Raw genomic sequence first — 20,653 nt, 5'->3', positions numbered from 1 at the left:
CATTATCAGGTCTTCTTCTTCTTCTTCTTCTTCCGGCCACCAGGCTCCGCCGCCGCCGCCGCAGTCTCCATCCACACATTCTCGAAGCGAAGAGAAGCGAAGCCGCGGGAGGGGAGGAATGGGGTGGAAGGCGGCGGAGAAGCTCATCAGGCACTGGAAGATCCTGCGCGGCGACAACGTATGCGCGCCCAAACCCCCGCCCGCCTCTTGCTCCTGCGAGATCTCTGGAATTTATTGGGTTTTTATGTTTTGGGCATGATGCTAGGTGATGATCATAAGGGGGAAGGACAAGGGGGAGAGCGGGCTGATCAAGCGGGTCATCCGGTCGCAGAATCGCGTCATCGTCGAGGGCAAGAATCTGGTAATAATCTCTCAAAGCTGTTGTTGTTTACACACACCTCTTCTGCCCATGTTCCATCTTCTCTTTGTCAAATGTTGCTTCGGGTTCAAGCGGAGCTCTCATGGACATGTCTCCTGAATAAATTTAACTGCTTTAGATGTCTCTAGTCTGTTCTTTAATTTTAGCCTCAGTGTTGCACTGTTTGATGAGGAAAAGGGGTGTGGAATATGCGTTTCATCAGAGTACCCGTGCTCGCTCATTTGCGTAGAACTGTCTACTTCATTGTGGGCTTGGGGTAAATACAGTGTGATATGTGCCCTGAATGTTGCACTTCAGGTGTTTGTTGAAATTTCCATGGCATTCAAACTGAAAGGGGCCCTTGTCTGTGTTAATTTCTGCGTGCTAATTGTTCAGTGTTCAGGCTAGTGTTGCAGCTGCCTGGTGCTTTAACTGTGTGATTGATGAAATGAAATCCTAGTGCCAAAACAAAAAACTTTTTGCACTGGGACACAATTTTATGAATTTGGATCTGTGTATAGTAAATGTGAATCTAACTCTACTCACTGCCCATTGAGGCACAAGGATAGCGTAAGTAGGAAGGAAGCACATATTACTAGTAGGATGGCCTACTTGTGTCATACATATGGAGGTTGGCTTTATGCTCAAAGCTTGGTTAGAAGCCAAACAATAACAGTTGCACTTACGGTTTGTTTTGATGGCTGGAGAAACCACTTTAAACAGGTAGGTAAGGGGTAGCAAAACAGACCTGGCAATATCTGTTGCGGAGTTGTTTATGTATGTTTGAGCAGTTTGTATATAATTTGTACCAAATTGTTACTGTGGTGTGCTGCATGATCCCTCACTCCACTACATTTTTTACTTGTAATGAGCTGTTAAACTGACAGTAAACCCCTTTGAAAAAAGATACTCCCTCCGATCCATAATAAGTGTCGTTGATTTAGTAGTACACCATAATAAGTGTCGTTGATTATGGTGTACATGCCATAAGCCCATAACAAATAAATTACCTAATACTAACTCAGTGCGCTAAAACCAGATTAAATTGTGCATGGTGAGAAATTTACTACAATCGATATCAAACAGGAATTGTAAACTAATCTTTGTCTTTGTTAAATCTTTCTATATCTACCATGTTGTATACTTGCCTGTTTATCGTGAATACGAGTAACATGATTAAATAATCGTTTGTGACTACATTTCAGGTTAAGAAGCATATCAAGCAAGGGGAAGGACATACAGGCGGGATCTTTTCAATTGAAGCTCCACTTCATGTTTCAAACGTACAAGTAATTGATCCAGTCACTGGGTATGATACTTGACTATCTTATAATAACTTTATTCCCTAGAGATATAAATTTCTATTTTCTTCCGCGTTTTACTAACAGATACTTTTCAACACAACGTTGACTGCAGGAAACCATGTAAGACTGGATACAAGTATTTGGAAGATGGCACTAAAGTCAGGGTCTCCAGAGGAATGTATGCATCTGGTGCTGTGATACCTCGGCCAGAAATTTTGAAGGAGAGAAAAAAGCCGAGACCCACATCACGTATGTTTCATAAATACAGTGTTTGTGCTAATTATTAGTTGCTTTTCAAGTGTGTAATAGTTCTTCTCTTTAAAGAAGAGTTAACTGACTTGTGATGCTTCAATTGTTTACCCCCACATGTGAAATGTTCGCATGTAATGGAACTAATTTTCTTTTCCAATCCTGCAGCTGGCCCAAAGGATACACCATTCGAGCATGTGCTGGAGAAGACCTATGATGCGAAAGCTGGGCTTGGCATGCCGGATCTATAGAGAAGGCCTCTGTTGCTGAGAGCGGGAACCAGTCCAGTATATGGCGATTCATGTGTCGTAGTTTAAGGCAGTAGGAACAATGCAGTTAAGCCGGGAGTCACTCGACATGTATTCGCGAATAAACCTAGCATGTCTGTTTTCTTGGCTTTTGTCAGAATCTCTTATGTTCCAGAAACTTGTACTTGAAGCCTAAATCTGAATGATGTGTATCTTGTTGATGAGATACTCATTTTTATGATGAAATGCCCAGGAAAAAAATGTGAACCTGCTTGTGTTTCACCAGAACAGTTGAGTTTCACTGTTTTTCAGCAAAAGAGTGATTAGGCTATTGAAGCTTCTGAATATTCATTAAGTCAGTTCAGCAGTTAATTCATTACGCTTCTGAATATTCAAAAGTACCATTGCACGGTCTGCACTGTGCTGAAACAAATCCTAGCCATTCGTCACCAGGAGCAGGTGGTTAGTAGTTAACACTGTCAATCAAGAACTCGTCATCTGGTCCAGTTGAATTAACACTGTCAATCAAGAACTAATCATCTTGTCCAGACGAAATAAATTACTTGTGTCATATAATGTGCTGAAACTACAGAGAATTAGTCAAAGAAAAAAAACTTCCATCAAATGATACAAATTGTGATGAAACCCAACAGTTACAAACATTAGCAGGGGAATTTCTTGCAACTTGCATTGATTCATCTCCCCAAAACTTTCAATTCAGAGCTTTTTACAGAGGTTCTTCAGATTCAGATCCATTCCAACAAATTCCTGGACACAAAGAGTGTACAATTCTTAGTACATAAAAATCACAGATTCAGATCCATTTCTACAACAAAAAAACTGCTTCCACCAAATGATGCAGAATCTGATGAACTCAACAGCCACCAACATTAGCAGAGGAATTTTCCCAAAGTTTTTACATCCATCCATTTCCTACAAAACTTCCGATACAGAGTCTATTCAGACAACAAAATCTGCATCCAATCTCTACGAAAAATTCTATTACAGAGTTACAGACAGAGTTCAGAAACTGTTCTTGACTTGGTCAGCTAGTACCGAAGATGAGTGAAGTCCGAGAGAGGCACCCTTTCCCAGGCGCCATCGCCGTCGTCTTCAACGTCGACGAAGCTGAGCACGTCGTTTATGTCCAGCGCGATGTCGTCGTCTCCTCGCTCGTCGGCGACCAGCGATCTCGCGGCGCCGCCATCATCTTCCTCTGTTGGTATCGCCGCCGTCTCCGTCTCAAGGTCGGTCTCAAGCGCGCTCGCGAAGTCGCAAAAATCTTGATCGTCGTCGTCGGCGGGGGCTTCTTCTTGTTGAGCCGCGGCCGCAGCGGTGGGCGATTGTTGTTGGATGGCGTCCAAACATTCCCATTCGTCTTCGTCTTCTTCTTGGGCTGCTTCTTCTTGGACGGCGGAGTCATTCTTTTCGAACAGCGCCATGAGTTCGGCGACCGTCAGCGTGGGCCGCCGCGGCTCGAGACCAAGGAGACCCGGCGGCGGCGGCGGACACCCCGACGGCCGTGGTACCTGCCGCAGCGGCACCACCTTGGGAGCTGGCGGTGCTGTCGCCGCCGGTGGGCTCGCCATGACCGGACGTGTAGCAGCAGCAGGGGCAGCAGCGCGCGTCCTCTTCTTGGGCCGCGGCGCATCGGCCACCACCGGCGCCGCCCTCTTCTGCTGGATCGTCGCCGGCGCCGGCGCAGGGAGCACCGGCAGCGCCATGACGCGGCGGTTCCGCGGGCTCGACGGCGGCATCCGCTGCGGACCAGCCGCCATGGCTGCTTGTTGAAGAAGAAGATCCCCTGCAGCAGCCGCTGGTTCTTGTTGAAGAATACGATCCCCAGCAATGGACTCTGCGACGGCGAGGGAGCCGGGCTTGGCATGCTCCTTGACGTAGAGGCGGCAGAGGACGCTCTCCGCGATGCCATCGGCGGCGGCCTCCTCAGGCAACCGATGGAACTCCTCCATGAGCCAGTCCGTCTTGCCGTACTTGAGCGTCTCCACGAACCCGATGGGCTCGCCGGTCACGGCGTCCACGACGGGCTTGTTGTTGTTGGTTCCCCAGCTGACCCCGGCCACGGCGCGCGAGGTCCGGTAGCCGGCGCCGCCGCGGATCGGGACGCGCTTGCAGGTCGTATAGAAGTACCTGTCGTGGGTCTTGGGCAGGCGCGGGAAGGCGGCTGCGAGGTCGGCCGGCGGGTGGCCGTAGACGTCGGCGGCGTGGATGATGCCCTCGGCGTCGGGGACCGGGTCGCCCGCGATCCAGCGGCGGAGGTACAGGCCGAAGCGTGGGGCGGAAGCGGATGCCGAAGCTGAGCAGCGACATCTTTGGCGAGATGAGAGATGAATGTTAGCGAGGCGAGGTGCGGGCCGGGCCGGGCTACATATAACGGCGGGAAACCGTGTCCGAGAGCGAGAGGCCCATCCACTGTAGAAGCCTGACGCCCAGCTCCCAGTGTTATCTATGGGCCGGCCTGCCGGCCTTACGGAACCAACTTTCGATTCTTTTTCTCTCAAAAAAAAACTTTCGATTCTTCTTTTCTTTTTCCAAATTCATTTTTATTAGAGACAGCAGTAGCCACAACAAATTCAAATATTCAATAAACAAAAGCGAGCAGCGCGACGGCGAGACCGGCGAGCCTGGACGCGTTGTCTCCTTCCTTCGTCAATGGCGACGACACACCGCTCTTCCCGAACCCGTCCTCGCACCGCCTCACCGCGGCCGCGGCCTTCTCCAGCCCCGCCGCCGCCTCGCGGAACCTGCCGCCCCTGATCGCGGTGGCGGAGCCGCGGCCACTGTCCACGATCCCGCCGTACAGCGCCTGGCACGACCGGAGGGCCTGCAGGGCGGCGCCACCGATATTCTTCCCGCCGGAGGAGGCTAGCAGGCCGTCGATCTTGGCCTTGGTGCTGGTGGCGTTGGCCACGAGGAGGTCCGCGGCGACGACAGCAAGCTCCTTGTAGCTCTTGGCGTCGACGCCGGCGCCCACGGAGCCGAGCGCCTCCTCGCAGAACGTGGGGTCCACCCGGCCGCTCACGGTCTTGCACGCCGGGAGGATGATGTTGCCGCCGGCCACCGCCGCGAGGGAGAAGAGCAGCAGCAGCGGGACGGCACTAGCAGCAGGAACAGAGGACGCCATTGTCGATCGATCTCGATGCTCTGCAGGTGTATGTGTTTATGCGTCTGCAGGTGAGATTTGTGTGGATTCATTTATAGAGCGATTGATTGAATGAGAGTACCACATATCGGAAGGGATGTGAGTAAGCAATCAATCATCAATCAATGGATTCTAAATTTCTAATTATACGACATTAATTGCCATTATATTATTTCAGGGAGAAGCACATTTGAAACTGTCGTGAGTTTAGCAGAGAAGAAGAAAGAAAGGAAACGGCCAGCTAGACCCATCAGATCGAAAGATAAGATGAGTTTCATCATTTTGGGCTCATTGGTCATTGGACTCAAGTGTCAGTGTCTAGATGGTCTTCTGAGTCTATGGCTGGTTTTAGACTTCTTTTAGTTTGGGTTAGAGATTCAAATGTTCCTGACAATCTGGCTGCACTACCCTGGTTTATAAACTCTTGGCTCTTTGCTTAGTTCTGTGATACATTATCAGGATGTAATACATCAGGCTCAAAGTTGGGTCAAAGACGCTCTGACGCTACTCTCACAACACCAGCGGCTGAACTGACAATTAGGCCTTATTGTTACATTATCAGTTTCAACATTGAGAAGATTTGGGAGATTCGTGGTCCTTCTGTTGGGGGAGTTTTGGTCAGGAAGCCTGTTGTTGATGCCGCCCTATGAGATGGTAGCCAGAACAAGAGATTGAGGGATGATCCTCAGTCTGCTGAAGGAAATGCCCCATCAGGGAACTTGCATAGAGATACAGTTAAGGAAGTGCGATCTGTTGGGATGGAGGAAGTGATGTCAGGTCAGAAGGAGGGGGACAGGTTACAACTAAATGGTCATCATGATAAGCAGAAGTTGCTGGTTCCATGAATAAAGCTATTCAAGATATGGGGAATGCTTAGTTTGCTTAGGATATATTCAGTATTGAGGATTTTGTGGAGGAGCAGGTGGGTTATGTATGAGCCTTCTGATGATCAAGTGGATTATGGTAAACAGTATGGTCCCTGCACTCAGGATATTGCTGAACTCGACAGCATGACAGTGTCCGCTTGAAAGGAAATACAAGGAATCCCAGGAACCTGAAATGGAAGTGGCTCATGATGCTCAGGTTTACTCTGAACCCAAGAACACATATTTGGATGCTGTTAAGAGTGGGCACAAGGTTCGTGTTGCTGATAAGGTGCCAGAAAAGAAAACCAGAATCCAAGAGGTGCCTAGTGATCAAGAGAGGAGATTCAGCTAGGCAGCATGAAGCTCTTCCTCGGCAGAGCTTTGTTGTTCCTCTGATCTCCGCTGATCTTTTATTTAGCTCTTGCGGCAGGAGCCCTCTGTGTGGACTGAGATGGAGACTCTTCTGGTGATGCCACTCCCACAGGTTCTTGTTTTGTTCTTCCTTCTCTTGCCACCGCTTGAGCTTGTTGCATCTGCCATCTCTGCCTCCTTCGTCACCAGTTCTGTGTCCATCTCCTCCTGAGCAGCTTAACAGCGTCCACTTGGGGGCAGAGCTGCAGTGACTTTCATCTCAATCAGCTTCTCAGACTGCTGTCTGCTTCACCTTTCGACTTAGAGACTCAAACTCTTCCTTGGACATTCTAATATTTGCTCTTGGTTCAGAGATTGAGGCGCGGCAGCACTTGGAAATGGAGTCAGAAACATATACAGGTCCAATTTGGAGAAGACTCCCTTCACACTGAAGGTGACTTTTAGTCCTTTACACCTTCATTCTTACAGTTTCATGGTTGTGGTTGATGGGAACACATAAAAGTAAAGCATTACTATCACTTATTTAGTTCGTGCACCAATCACATGTATAAAAAATCAGAGGAAAAAAAAGGTTCTGTAACAGTTACTTTTCTTTCATAGCAAAGCTTCCCTTGAAGTAAGGTGTGTCTCTCAAGACGGTTCACCGCTATTGATTCTAAAAAGGCATCTCAAAGATTTGCTAAACAGAAATATGATGATCCAAGTTCTTTTACAAAGATGCACTATACTGCCTCTAGCCCCTTCCCTGTATAGTTTTTTTTCCTTGTTCTTTTATTTTTTCTTTCTTTTTTCGAGTCCCCTTGGGGCTCCTTTGTTGCCTGCTAGTACTTGCGCTTCTTGCGCCTTCTTCTTAACGAAAAAAACACACCGCTCGGCGTGTTTGAGAAAAAAAGGATGCTAACCTTCCCCGAGGGCTAAACAACTCGAAAGATGCTTAGGATATGTTATCATTTAATTTTGGATGTGCTATTCGACCGGGTCTTTGTTGTCATTGCCGGTACAGGTTATATGCATCCCATTAGCCATTGATTGACCACTGATTTGTTAGTACTAATTAGAATAGATTTGTTCAACTATTATTGGAGAACTCCGTACATGGATCAAATTATCTATTCAGGAGATGAGTTTCGCCATGTGAATACCTCATTGAACATGTCAAAGTTCAGCACACATGCAGATGCAGAGGGTTGGTGAGCAGGCCAGGGCACAGCGTCATCTGAAACGAAATTAGAGGCAGCCATCTTACTGGACAGCGACAACTGTCTCCTGTTTGAAGCTTACCTTTTCCTTTTTGTTAGTTCCTTTTTTCTCAAGATTCCTGGAATGTCCCCATCTGCCTCTTATGTTCATTGATGAGCGTCAAACTCAGATAGATAAAACTCTTGGCACTGTTGGAAAGATGCATATCTCACCTTGTGGACTTTTAATTAGTCCTTGCCAGGTAACGAACTCCAATTTAGTAGTCCTTCTCTTCTGCAGGATATTTCTTAAAATAGTCTCAAGCTGCATCTGCATGAAGACGAGAAGTATTCTAAAACGTTTGGACACCGATGGTTGGACCAGTGAATTTTGTTGTTGACTAAGAACCACACAAAGGGAGCATCAGCTGGAAGAAGTTCATTTGTTCCCCTAGCTAGCTCAGGTAATCTGAACTCTCTTGTTTCGAGAGAAGCTCAGCTCAGCTCAGGTAATCTTTGGATGCAACCATGGATACTACGCCTCCCTTCTTCCTCCCAACTCTCCTCCTAGCTTTGCTAGCACTCACAGACATATGTGCCGCCGCGGCGGCGCCTCGAGGCGACATCCTACCACTCAAGTCCTCCCTCACCGTCGAGGAGCACGACACCGACGCCGGCATCCTGCGGTCACCGGACGGCACCTTCGCCTGCGGCTTCCATGCCATGTATACCGGTGCCTTCACCTTCTCCATATGGTATCATCACTCCAACTCACTCAATGAAACAGCAGTTGTCTGGAGCGCCAACCGTGGCCGGCCGGTGCTGTCCAGGAGATCATTGGTGACCCTGCGTGGTGACGGCACCATGGTCGTCGCCGACCACGACGGCGAGGTGGTGTGGCAAACTCAGGGGGGGCTCCCAAACGTCAAGCACGCCCAGCTTCTCGACACCGGCAACCTCGTCCTGAGGAACACCACCGGCGACATCGTCTGGCAGAGCTTCGACTCTCCGACCGACACCTTCCTCCCCACACAGCGGATCCCTGCCATGGCAAAGCTCACCTCCACCGCCGGTGGCGGCCAGCTGCACCTTCCTGGCCACTACACCTTCCGCTTCAGCGACCAGTCCATCTTGTCTCTGTTCTATGACGACGCCAACGTCTCGGACATATACTGGCCTGATCCTGATTATGAGTACTACGAGAACAACAGGAACCTCTACAACAGCACCAGGATGGGGAGCCTGGACGATTCTGGCGAGTTCTTCGCCAGCGATTTCGCCAGCCACCAGCCTCTTGTGGCCTCTGACAATGGGCTTGGGATCAAGAGAAGGCTTACACTTGATCCTGATGGTAACCTTAGGATGTACAGCTTGAGCAGCAGCAATGGATCAGATACAGATTCAGACAGTACAACATGGACGGTTTCATGGGTTGCTGTCTCTCAGCCCTGCATGATCCATGGCCTTTGTGGTCCATATGGGATTTGCCACTACTCCCCTGCACCAACATGTTCTTGCCCACCTGGCTATGCAATGAGGAACCCTGGGAATTGGACACAGGGTTGCAAGCTTATCGTTGATACCATCGGGTGTGGCAAAGGTGAAGAGGATGTGCAGTTTCTGCTGCTTCCGGACACCGATTTCTGGGGATCGGATCAGAGGCGCATCGGGAAGGTGTCTTTGGAGACGTGTCGGAAGGCATGCTTGAGTGAGTGCACCTGCAAGGGCTTTCAGTACCAACCAGGTAACGGCACATGCTACCCAAAGAGTTTTCTTTTCAATGGAAGGAGCTTCCCGACACCCACTGTACGAACAATGTACATCAAACTCCCTGCCAGCGTCAACATCTCAAGCACCCCAATCCCGCAGTCCAATATGCTCAGCTCCGAGTCTCATGCCCTCAAGTGTGATGATCCTACGAGTGCAAAGACCGTAGAACCGGTGCGAGACGTCGTCGAGCGTGAAGATGATGATGCTGGGGAGGAACCAAAATGGGTCTACTTCTATGGGTTCATCGCTGCGCTCTTTGTCATCGAGGTTTCCTTCTTCTCATTTGCGTGGTTCTTCGTTCTCCGGAGGGAGTTCAGGTCATCGCAACTATGGGCAGCTGAGGAAGGATACAGAGTGATGACTAGCCATTTCCGGATGTATAGTTACAGAGAGCTGGTCAAGGCAACTGAAAAGTTCAAATATGAACTTGGATGGGGTGGTTCAGGGGTTGCTTATAAGGGAACCTTGGACGACGAGCGAGCGGTGGTCGTAAAAATGCTGGAAAATGTAACACGGAACAAGGAAGAGTTCCAGGATGAGCTCCGCGTTATTGGCAGGATCAACCATATGAATCTCGCAAGAATTTGGGGGTTTTGCTCAGAGAGATCACATAGGATGTTGGTCTTGGAGTATGTTGAGAATGGTTCATTAGCCAACATACTGTTCAGCAACAAGATCTTGCTGGAGTGGGACCAGAGGTTTAACATTGCTTTAGGTGTTGCAAAGGGGCTGGCCTACCTGCACCATGAGTGCCTAGAGTGGATCATCCACTGCAACCTCAAGCCGGAGAACATCTTGCTGGATCAGGACCTACAGCCTAAGATCACCGACTTTGGGTTCGCGAAGCTGCTCAGCAGATCAGGGTCTAACCAGAATGTGTCGCAGGCGCGAGGAACCTTAGGCTACATCGCTCCGGAGTGGGTCTCTGGTTTACCGATAACAGCCAAGGTCGACGTCTACAGCTATGGAGTCGTGCTTCTTGAGCTAGTATTGGGGACAAGAATTGTCGACTCCATTGTGGGTTCGGAGGAGGATGTTCATGGTGTGCTCAACAAGTTTGTTCAGATGCTTACTTACAGGTTGGATGGGGAGGAACTACTGTGGTTAGATGAGTTTGTGGATTTCAGGCTGGGCGGCAAATTCAACTGCCTGCAAGCGAAAGAATTGATCAGGATAACTCTTTCATGCCTGGAGGGGAACAGAAAGAAAAGGCCAACAATGGAATCGATAGTAGAGATCCTCCTGTCAATTGATGAAGCTGAAATTTAGTGAAAGTGTGAAACAATGGCATTACGAATGAAGTATCTGTTTCAGTTTGAAGGCTAGGTGTATCATAGAAGTACGCATAATCAATCAGTGTGTACAATGTATTTAGTTGTATGTAGGTTGTTCCATGCTATGCAGTGATTGAGTAATGACAGTGTATGTATATACTAGCGATTCTTGCGTATGTATTCAGTCATTTTTAGTAACTATGAGGATGCATTTTTCTTTCTGATATCAGTAACAAAAAAAAGGTTATTCCATACCATGTCTGTGCTAACCTGTGGTGTCATTTCAGAACTGCTTGCCAGAATATTTGTTTTCTGAACATGGTTTATTTTAATGTGCCTTTACCCCTAATAAACATGTTCCATGATACTCTGCACCTCCATGTGATATATCCAAGGTTTTTCATCTGAAAAATTCAAAGAAATGCAGCAAGAGTGCAGCACAGGTTTCCTGATCCAGTTGAGAATGCTAGTGCTGCCCCCAAATCAGCTATAATATCACTGACAAACCAATAGATTTCAGCAAGCAGGACTAATCCAAGTGCAGCCGGTCTTACATTTACAACAGGAAAACTTCAAAAATTACCTCTGTATATCTCTGCATTAATTTATCCTATCATGGATTTACCAATACATAATTTACTGTGATGAAGATCGTTGTATATTTACACTTCCAATATAAACTGGACACAGCTCAAATTTCTGGATACTGATGATCTCTGGATTCATCATCTGCAGAGATAAGCATCTGCACTACATGCTTCATGCCAGGCCTATTGTTTCTATCTTCCTCCAAGCATGAGACTGCCAATTGAGCCATCATCTTAGCCTGCACATGGTTAAATTCACCATCCAGCTGTTCATCCATCAGGTACATAATACATCCTTCATCGCCGCTCTTCGATCTGTCGACGATCATCTTGACCACGGTTCTCACATCAGTTTCCAGCCCCTCTTTCCCATCCACCACCCAATCCGAGACCCTCCTACCCTTGATCAGTTCCAGGAGCACCACGCCGTAGCTGTACACATCGACCTTATCGGTGATAGGAAGGCTTGAGACCCACTCAGGTGCCATGTACCCCCTTGTTCCTCGAATCCGGGACATGCCTGAATCGGACCCATCTCTGTTGAGAAGCTTTGCCAGGCCGAAGTCGGTGATCTTAGGCTCCATTTCGCCGTCTAGCAGTATGTTCTCCGGCTTCATGTCGCAGTGGATGATCCACTCTAGGCACTCATTGTGAAGATATGCCAACCCTTTCGCCACGCCGAGTGCGATGTTGAACCTCTGCTTCCATCCTAGGAACTTGCCAGATTCCCCAGCATTCTGGAACAGAACATTCGCCAGTGACCCATTGTCGACGTACTCGTAGACTAGAATCCGGTGCGCACCTTCCAAGCAGAATCCCCACATCCTCACCAAATTCATATGGTAAATCCTGCCGATGGCGCTCAACTCGGCCTGGAACACCTCTTCGCTCTGGCTCACGTCCTGCAGCACCTTGACAGCCACCGTCCTCTCGTCATCCAGGACCCCCTTGTACACGGTGCCCGAACCGCCATGGCCGATCTCGCAGCGGAACTTCTTGGTTGCCCTCTCCAGCTCCGAGTAGCTGTACGCCCGGAAATGGCTAGTGATGATCTTGTACCCTTCCTCCACAGCAAGTAACTCCGACGGCCTCAGCACTCCGTTCTTGGAGAAGAGCCAGCACCCAAACGCTATCACAAACACCTCAATGACAAAGAAGGCCGACAAGAACCCGTAGAAGTAGAACCACAACGACTTTCCCGGATTGCCGCTCGTCGACTTACTGGAGACGTTGAGCAAGACCTCAGGTAAGATCGCGCCATCATTGCATCGCGCAATGTTCTCCTCGATGGCAAGGCCCGCGCCGACGCCATTGGTCCGCCATTGATGGACGTTCACCTCCGGCACATCAAAATCAGCGGGCACCTTGAGGTATGCGGTGCCGGGCAGGCCGGGGAAGGTCCTGCCGTTGAACATGTAGCTCTTGGGATAGCACTCCCCTTTGCCCTGCTTGTACTGGAACACGGCGCACGACGGCTCGCCGGAGCATTGCTCCTGGCAGGCGTCCAGCGACAGGTACTCGCTGTTGTTGAGGTCGAATCCCCAGAAGTCGGTGTGCGGCAGCTCCACGTACTTAATTTGACGGTCACTGGCGATTGAGGAGTTGCTGAACAATCGCCGGCAGCCTCGGGTCCAATCGCTGCGGTCGGCGCGCTCGTGGCCGGGCGCGCAGACGCAGGCCGGCGCCGGCGAGTAGAGGCACACGGCGTTGGCGCCGCAGACGCCGTGGATGTTGCAGGGGTTCCCAAAAGCCATCCACGTCACCGCCCACGTCATCGCCCCGCCGGAGCCGGAGAAGGAGGAGGCTGCTTCTTGTTGGTCCTGCTGCTGGAGGCTGTAGAGGCGGAGGTTGCCGTCAGCGTCGAGCGTGAGTCGCCTCCCGACTCCTTCTCCGGCGGCGGGGGACCCGAGATCAGCGGCGTCGAAGGTGGCGTTGTCGCTGGAGAGGAAGTGGCCGGCGGTGTCGAGGTCGGCGGCGCGGGTGAAGTTGTAGATCTTGCGGCTGTTCTGCCAGTAGCTGAAGTAAGGGTTGGGCCAGTAGATGCTCGACACCTGGCCGTCGTCGTACACCAGGGAAAGCATGGCGTAGTCGCTGAACCGGAACCCGTAGTGGCCGGCGGCGAGCGGGGCCCTGCCGGAGCCGGAGGAGACGAGCCCTTGCCCGAACCCGCCGCCGCCGCCGCTGCCGATTAGACGCTGCGTGGGGAGCAGGGTGTCGGTGGGGTGGTCGAAGCTCTGCCACAGCACCTTCCCCTTCTCGTCCTCCACCACCAGGTTGCCGGAGTCGCGGAGCCTCGCGGCTGATCCGAGATCGGCGGCGGTGGAGGAGTTCCAGACCAGCTCGCCGTCGTAATCCGTGAGCGTGAGCGCGCCGCGGCGCTTGTCGAGCGAGATGCGGGAGCCCTGGCTGTGGACGAAGAGGCGGCGGGTGGGGGAGACGGCGCTCCAGACGACGGCGCGGTCGGCGGCACGCGCGAACCAGACGGAGAAGGTGAAGACGGTCGGGGACACGGCATAGAAGCCGCAGGCGAAGGCACCGTCGGCGGAGACGAGGACGTCCGCCGCGTGGTCCTCCACCGCCATGGACCCGCCGCGCGGCAGGCTGTCGCGCGCCGCCGCTTGCCCCGCGAGGACGACGACGACGAGCAGAAGCACAAGCAGAAGCTGCAGAACACAGCTGCTAGCTTTGGCGGCCATGGAGGCGGCGCGCCTAGCTGAGCTGAGCTGGAGGTCGGGACAAAATTAGGAAATCCGGACTGCTGTCGTCGATGGAGAAAGGAAAGGGAAAGATATTGCTGATGGAGCTCGTCGACGCCGGTCGCCGGCGTAGATAAAGATACGCTTTTTTTTTATTCCGGTGTTTAGGGGGTGAGTGAGTCACCGTTAATTCCACGCGCGCGTGCGAGCTTGGGGAATTTTTCTTACCGGAAGTCCAAATTGCTGGCTCGAGTATTAGTATAATGTTATTATAGCGTTGAAAAATTCGATTTGGATTACTTCTAGTTCTCTGTCTCTGTCTCTCTGCTTGGTCATAGAGGTACAGTAACAGTAGCATGCTGACCAAGGCAAAATCTGGAGGATTGAAGCTATAAATGGGAACACTTTTCCAATGGGAATGCGCACAAAGTCAAGACATAATTCTTTTTCTGATCAATATCTAATACTCGTTCTGTTTCATACACAGCTTACAGACGCAACTTGAGGTCCAACTTTCACCAGCAATTTCGAAGCTCCTACAAGCTTGAACTAGATTCAGCAATGTGCAAAGCTAGCAGCTAAGATTTTACACTCACCTTTTAGTTTCTCCAATTAATCGTGATCAACGATTCATGTATCCCAGGAATATGGCTGCTAGTAGTACAGATTCTAGTTTACTGGGCATGAGTCACCGGATCAACAAAGAAAACATTTATACTCTCAAAACAATACCCGATTTCATTACAGATCAATAAAAACCTGCTGCCGAGAAAGCTTTGGAGAAACATGTAGAAACATTGTCCACAAAAACCACGAGAAATGGCATTAAACTACCCGCAAAGTTTTCTTATTTCCAAAGGACAGATGATGTCACATCTAAGCATAATTATCTCATAGGCGAAAATAAGACCACTTTATCAATAGGGGAGAGATCCCTGGTTGAAAAAGACCACTGTATACCAGGCAAGTTCAACTCCTTCAAGCAATCCATCAGAACAGATCATAATCCAGACAAAAGATATGTACAGAAGGCAAAGACCGCCCATATTATAATGGGAACCCTTCACCAGAAAGCAAAAGGCCTGGGCAGTGCTCGCTTTGTTAGCATTGTTCTTGAGCTCTATCTGTAGCGAGCACAGCACCACGCTGGGTTCTCAAGCTTCTGCCTCCAGCCAACACCAGTAGTCTTAGGATCAAACTCATTGAGCACATTGAACAGCCGCTCGGATCAGCAATTGGCAGCATGCGTTTCGCAGGGATGCTCCGATCAGTGGTCAGATGCAAATGGCGTTAAGGAACCATAAATCAATGCAATTATGTATAGACATAGGATCGTCTGTTGCAGTTAGTTAGGAGTAGTACTTGATGGAAAGTTGAAAGAACCATAAATAAATCGATGCAACTATGTATTCCCAGAAAATTGATTCAAAATCAAGATATGAAGTGGAAATTGACATTTCATCTATTAATTATAGGTTCTACAATGATATACATGATAATTCCAGCTTTACGAAGAGAGCAGTTTGGCTATATCAGGTTAACTAAAAGCAACTACTCTCACAAAGAACCAAATCTACACACAGTTTACAGCTCCCAACCAGATCCATGGCTCTGAAATCTACCTGTAGCTGGTTTTATTCAGTTCTCTGTGTATGTCTTCCAACCAAATAGAACTGGACCCAATTTCAGGTGCCCAGAATACCGCGGAGTGCCCAATGGTACATTGAACAAACCAAATAAATAATGCAAAATTGATCACAGTTGCTGTACCGAACCCCATGCCTAGCGACGGGGGTACAGATCCAAACCTGACTCTGGCTCTTTTCGCTTCGATACCACCTCAGAGGTACTTCCACCCCGCGACATGTTCCTCATGCACTCATCGACAAAGATAGTTTGGCCTTGAAAAGACACAGGCCAGTAGCTCCCTTCTTCCGTCTGTGCGACTTCAGATGACAGTCCGTAATTTAAACCCATGCTAGGATCAAAATAGCTCAGTTCAGTAGAAGATGGTGGGATTGTTCTGCCGCTGAAAGATGGATGAGAAATGCCAACACCTAAGCCTGGCAATGGTGGCATAACCAGAGCACCCCTTGCATCAACCATGTAAGGAACACCTCCTGATGCATAGAATGGTGGTGGAAAAGACAGGGCAGGTTGAAACGGATAGCTGTCAGCACTATGATTGGGAGGTGCATGTGTATACAACTGACTAGATCTCGCATGAACTACAGATTGCACACTTGACCCCAGAAAGTCATGTTGAATTTGCTGGCGTTGTTCTTGCTGCCCAACGACTATTCTCTTGCCCAGAATTGTAACTGCAGAAAGGTCTGATGTGTCCTTCCTAGAAGACTTGACAGAGGATGTATCTGCGCCTCGTGAAGAGCCATACAAGAGCGACATGTTGTCATTCAAGTCGAAATTCTTGACTGAAGGCTGTCTTGAAGATGAAGATGAAGATGGTTGATTCCAATTGCCAGTAAATCGTTCTCGGTTCAAGAACGATGGCACATTACTTGTCATGATTGTTGTTTCCTCATCGCCACATGGGAAGTTAAGGTCAAGATCTATCCCTCCCCTCACAGCAACAGCTATAGACGTGTCCCTGGACGATTGGACAGAAGCTAGCTGGATGGTTGTTGAAAGTGGCTCACCAACAATGGCATTGTCATTATCAGCTAAATTTAAGTCAAACATGTTGCTTGCTTTCTGTGAAGTAGCTGACATTGACTTCTCTCCTTCAGGAGTTCGCCTCGGAGAAGCTGGCCGGAAAGCACTAGTGGCAGCAGAACCTTTCCATCCATGCTGACCCTCAAAATGGAGTCGTGCTGGAAACACAGATGAGGCTCTTGAAGCAGCCACAGCAATAGGTGTTGATAAATTAATTGAATTACTGAGAATGGACTTTGTATGGCAATCAGTTTCCTCAGGGCACTGGTTTTCATTAAGATCAAAGTCTCCCAGTTCTGTGTCCCGTCTGCGTTTTCTACTGAAAGGGCCACTGTCATCCGTGATACCCGAGCCATCCTCCTTAAGAGACGAGGAACTCCCTGAATCGTCGCCTGTAGTGGAGGATTTATTATCATTTGATCCATCAATAGGTGGTTCAGGCTGCCGACGTGCTTCCAAGTCAGGACTATCAGAATGTCCGGAATTAATATCAGGAGAACTACAAAATGGCCCTCGGTAGTCAATGACTTCCCGCTCTACCTCAATAGCAACCAGACGAGCTACTTCCAGTGCATCAGTATCATCATACTCTGCTGCTGATGTTGATTTATCTCCCTTTAGAGCAGTAAACTTTGTCTCTGCAGCCTTTGAGGAATCTGCAAAGCTACTCATGCATCTCTTCAACCTAAATTCATTGACAGTGCCCTCTGCATTCGTATCAGATGAAGATGTAGGTGCCTCTTTGCCCATACTTTCTTCAGCTGACAAATCCTGCATACCAAGGCTTACATTTGCAAGATGGTTCAAATCTTCCATTGTATTCTTCTCAGACCGTGACATATCTGCTGACAAGGACTCAACTTCCTCGATATCCAAGTTAGCTGGAACATTTTGGTCCTCCACATCCATTTTTCTACCAACAAATGAATGTTCGGGTTTGTTAAGCTCAGAAGACTTGGCCTCTGTAGTCTCCTGTGGTGCAACTTGCCCAACACCACTCTTTGCACTGAGAGAGTCCGATCGGAGCAAGCCGTTGATGGCAAGACCTTCATCATTTGTAGCAGAAATCTCCTCAGTGACGGGTAACTTTTCTGAACTGCCATGAGATACAACAGATGACACAGAGGAGTTCATATCTCCCAAAATGGCATTTCCATTTGAGGAATCTGCGGATGTCAACAACCTTGGTTGCTTCACTATATCACTATTATCATTGGTCAGGGATGGATTAGACAAAGGAACACCTGGGCACAACATTACCTCAGGCTTCAATTCCTTTTCTACAATCACAGCTTCATGTGATCCACCAATTTTATTATTTTCTGTGTTCTGGCTAGCTTCCGAGAGTTTAGGTTGATCTGTTTGCCTTGCCTCTTTTGTAACCACTTCCTGGTTATCTGTACAACATTCTGGTGTGCTGCTCCATTTATCACAGAGAAGTCTCGCCTTTTGGTTGATCTTGGTGTTTGCATGAGCTAGCAGATGCTGAACAGTAGGAAGAATTCCACAGTAAGTTGACTGCAGGTTATCTGGAAGACACTCCAGTGCAGTTAGTATTGCAAGTATTAGATCTTCTGCTGAAGTATTGGCATTCTTGCTGCAATTTTGAGCATCCTGGAGCCACTGATTGAGAAATACAACACCATTTAGCTGAATGAAATGCTGCAGGCACTCTTCATTTTTAGTGGACGCTAGTGTGCTTGCAGCTGTTGAGCACTGCCTAATCAAGTCAGCTTCGTTATGCGTAACAACATTTTTCAGTTTCTCGATTTCAGAGACCAGCTCTCCAATTCTTGCCACAGTTGAAATGCCATCCTTCATCTCAGTAAGAGTAAAGAAATCCTCAAGCATCATGCCTCTTGCACTCATTCTACTGCACCGCTACTTGAGTGCTGAATTAAGTCTTATGTGGTTCAATAGTTCAGCAAGATTCATTCAGGCTGTATAATATCCTGAAACATGCAAAGCAGCTTGGTCAATAAGATGTATTATGGGTTTGCCGGCAACAGTTCATTATAACTCCGATACCGAACAAGATTCGCTAACCAGAGATGTACGCCCAATTCGACCCACAGAAGGAGACAGAACCGCGAATCCAGTAACTACATATGTATACATGGATAACAGGGCAAGCATGAGCACATGAGCCTCTAGTAGTACAATACCCATGTGCAAAAGCAGAACCCAACACGGCATTAGGTTTCATATATCAAGGGTAAAAACCAAGCAGCTTAAAACTCATTCCCGTGGTCCATAAATCTTGCAAAGAAAACAACATAATAATAATTATAATAATCGATCTATCTATGGCAGAAAAGAAGTAGCGTGAGAATACAAAATACTCACTCGTTCCATGCTACACATAATTCATACGTGTATATGTGACCCAAGGGCGGAGGATCCGGTAGGGCAAGGTAGGATTTTTGCCTGAATTACGAATTGGGGAAGATTAAGGAGATGAAACGGGGAGCTAAAGGGCCGGATCTGTTGGTGGGGTGATGGGAGGAGAAACGGTCGGGAACGAGAGAATTGAAGAGGAGATAGTACACCTGCGGTGGCTCGCGAGGAGGAAGACGAGCGACGGAGCGACGGGGGCTGCGGCGCTCGGCAGCGGGATGGGGAGGGAGGGGGTGGCGGCGCTCGCGCGAGGAGGAAGACGAGCGACGGAGCGACAGGGTTGGGTCGCTCGGCAGCGAGATGGGCCAGGGCCCAAGGAAAGACAGGGGGAGAAGGGACCCGTGGCCGTGGGCAGGGGTCGGCATAAAAACAGAGAAACCGAAACCGAGAAACCGAAGAACCGGAAACCGAAGCCGATTGGACCGAAACCGAAGAACCGTTTAAAACTTCGGTCAGCAAACTCAAAGAACCGAAGTTTGTTCGGTTAATTTGGTCTCTTGCCTCGGTTAACCGAAAAAACCTGAAGAACCGAAGTTCATTGTTGCATCTTTAAAATTTAATGTTTTCATTGAATGTTTTTATGATATTTGCTCATTACGTGTATGTGTCACAAAAGATTATGTGTTTATTTTTGCGTGTCTTAAATCTATTTTCTGTTGTAAGCAGAAGATTGAACTAAATTTGTTTTCATTAATTTTTTTGCCGTAAACACAATGTTCGGTTTGTTCGGTTCCGAACCGAAAACCGAACCGAATTTTCGGTGAACCAAACTTTCGGTTCTCAAAATTTTGAAGATAACTTCGGTCCTCATATTTGAAGAACCGAATTTCATGAAAACCCGAAGAACCGAACCGAAATTTCGGGTATAACCGAACGCCCACCCCGAGTAGAAGAGAAGGAGACAGGGGCTTTTTTGCAAAATGGAGTCCACCTTGTCGCCTGACATGTGGGACCAAGTAGCCGCGTCACCAGCAGACACGCGCCCAAGTCACATTAGGACCTGTGTTGAAACAGCTGTGACTCAAGCGTGCAGTTTCAAAAAATCAAAACTAACTCGAAAACTTTACGAAAGAATTAGGACTTCTGATACATTTTACTCATATTTTTAACACAAACGCAAAAAAAATACATTTTAATCTCATAAATTTTACATCATATCATTGTGAACGGAAGGGAATGACACAAACTATATTGGATATTCAATTCGGTTAAAACGCAGACGACATCAAGAACAAACAACACATGAGAATTTGCAATCACGTTAAACAACATATGAACTCAATGTTGATTTAACATCACATTTGCAGTAACCCCTACGTTTCTGTTAAAAATAATAATTAGTGCCAACCTAAGTACCTAACACATAGACGCCTTTAATCAATTTCGCTATTCTAAACATGAAAAATGAAGTTAATACAGAAGGTAATGACTCAATCGATTCCAAGTTTCTGGCAAAGATATTCAAGCCAGAAACATCAAAACAACAAAAAAAATACACAGCAAAGTATGAAAATTCGACAA

At 48.3% G+C, this 20,653-nt stretch overlaps 6 protein-coding genes across 9 annotated transcripts; 2 read left to right on the top strand and 4 right to left on the bottom strand.

The window, feature by feature from the left end:
* The first annotated feature begins 11 nt into the window (after positions 1-11).
* Positions 12-2,447, top strand: LOC100842078 (50S ribosomal protein L24). The gene is made up of 5 exons (XM_003577837.4): positions 12-178; positions 266-361; positions 1,564-1,667; positions 1,775-1,911; positions 2,080-2,447. The coding sequence occupies exons 1-5, from the start codon at positions 119-121 to the stop codon at positions 2,160-2,162; spliced, it is 480 nt and encodes a 159-aa protein (XP_003577885.1). The 5' UTR covers positions 12-118; the 3' UTR covers positions 2,163-2,447.
* Positions 2,448-3,208: 761 nt separating this feature from the next.
* Positions 3,209-4,586, bottom strand: LOC112268684 (atherin-like). The gene is made up of 2 exons (XM_024454625.1): positions 4,553-4,586; positions 3,209-4,473 (listed from the first exon to the last, which is right to left on the bottom strand). The coding sequence occupies exons 1-2, from the start codon at positions 4,584-4,586 to the stop codon at positions 3,209-3,211; spliced, it is 1,299 nt and encodes a 432-aa protein (XP_024310393.1).
* Positions 4,587-4,666: 80 nt separating this feature from the next.
* On the bottom strand, positions 4,667-5,480 carry LOC112272436. The gene has a single exon (XM_024463183.1). It carries the CDS (start codon positions 5,299-5,301, stop codon positions 4,759-4,761), a length of 543 nt encoding a protein of 180 aa, XP_024318951.1. The 5' UTR covers positions 5,302-5,480; the 3' UTR covers positions 4,667-4,758.
* Positions 5,180-11,031, top strand: LOC100834347 (putative receptor protein kinase ZmPK1). Of its 2 annotated transcripts, XM_003576304.4 has the most exons (3): positions 5,180-5,351; positions 5,498-6,990; positions 8,037-11,031. In XM_003576304.4, exon 3 carries the CDS (start codon positions 8,264-8,266, stop codon positions 10,772-10,774), a length of 2,511 nt encoding a protein of 836 aa, XP_003576352.1. In that variant the 5' UTR covers positions 5,180-5,351; positions 5,498-6,990; positions 8,037-8,263; the 3' UTR covers positions 10,775-11,031. The 2 variants fall into 2 exon arrangements, with proteins under 2 accessions (XP_003576352.1, XP_024318939.1); XM_024463171.1 differs by having other exon boundaries at positions 5,498-11,031.
* Positions 11,032-11,252: 221 nt separating this feature from the next.
* LOC100834042 (putative receptor protein kinase ZmPK1) lies at positions 11,253-14,282 on the bottom strand. The gene has a single exon (XM_003576303.4). It carries the CDS (start codon positions 14,060-14,062, stop codon positions 11,471-11,473), a length of 2,592 nt encoding a protein of 863 aa, XP_003576351.1. The 5' UTR covers positions 14,063-14,282; the 3' UTR covers positions 11,253-11,470.
* Positions 14,283-15,486: 1,204 nt separating this feature from the next.
* On the bottom strand, positions 15,487-19,425 carry LOC100841779 (dentin sialophosphoprotein). Of its 3 annotated transcripts, XM_024463170.1 has the most exons (3): positions 19,082-19,425; positions 18,782-18,994; positions 15,487-18,687 (listed from the first exon to the last, which is right to left on the bottom strand). In XM_024463170.1, the coding sequence occupies exon 3, from the start codon at positions 18,602-18,604 to the stop codon at positions 15,845-15,847; it is 2,760 nt and encodes a 919-aa protein (XP_024318938.1). In that variant the 5' UTR covers positions 18,605-18,687; positions 18,782-18,994; positions 19,082-19,425; the 3' UTR covers positions 15,487-15,844. The 3 variants fall into 3 exon arrangements, with proteins under 3 accessions (XP_024318938.1, XP_010237973.1, XP_014757743.1); XM_010239671.3 differs by lacking the exon at positions 18,782-18,994; XM_014902257.2 differs by lacking the exon at positions 18,782-18,994 and having other exon boundaries at positions 19,285-19,351.
* Positions 19,426-20,653: the final 1,228 nt, after the last annotated feature.

Source organism: Brachypodium distachyon, chromosome 4 (assembly GCF_000005505.3).
Source record: "Brachypodium distachyon strain Bd21 chromosome 4, Brachypodium_distachyon_v3.0, whole genome shotgun sequence".
Taxonomy (NCBI): Eukaryota; Viridiplantae; Streptophyta; class Magnoliopsida; order Poales; family Poaceae; genus Brachypodium; species Brachypodium distachyon.
This window is presented reverse-complemented; position numbering and strand designations above follow the sequence as displayed.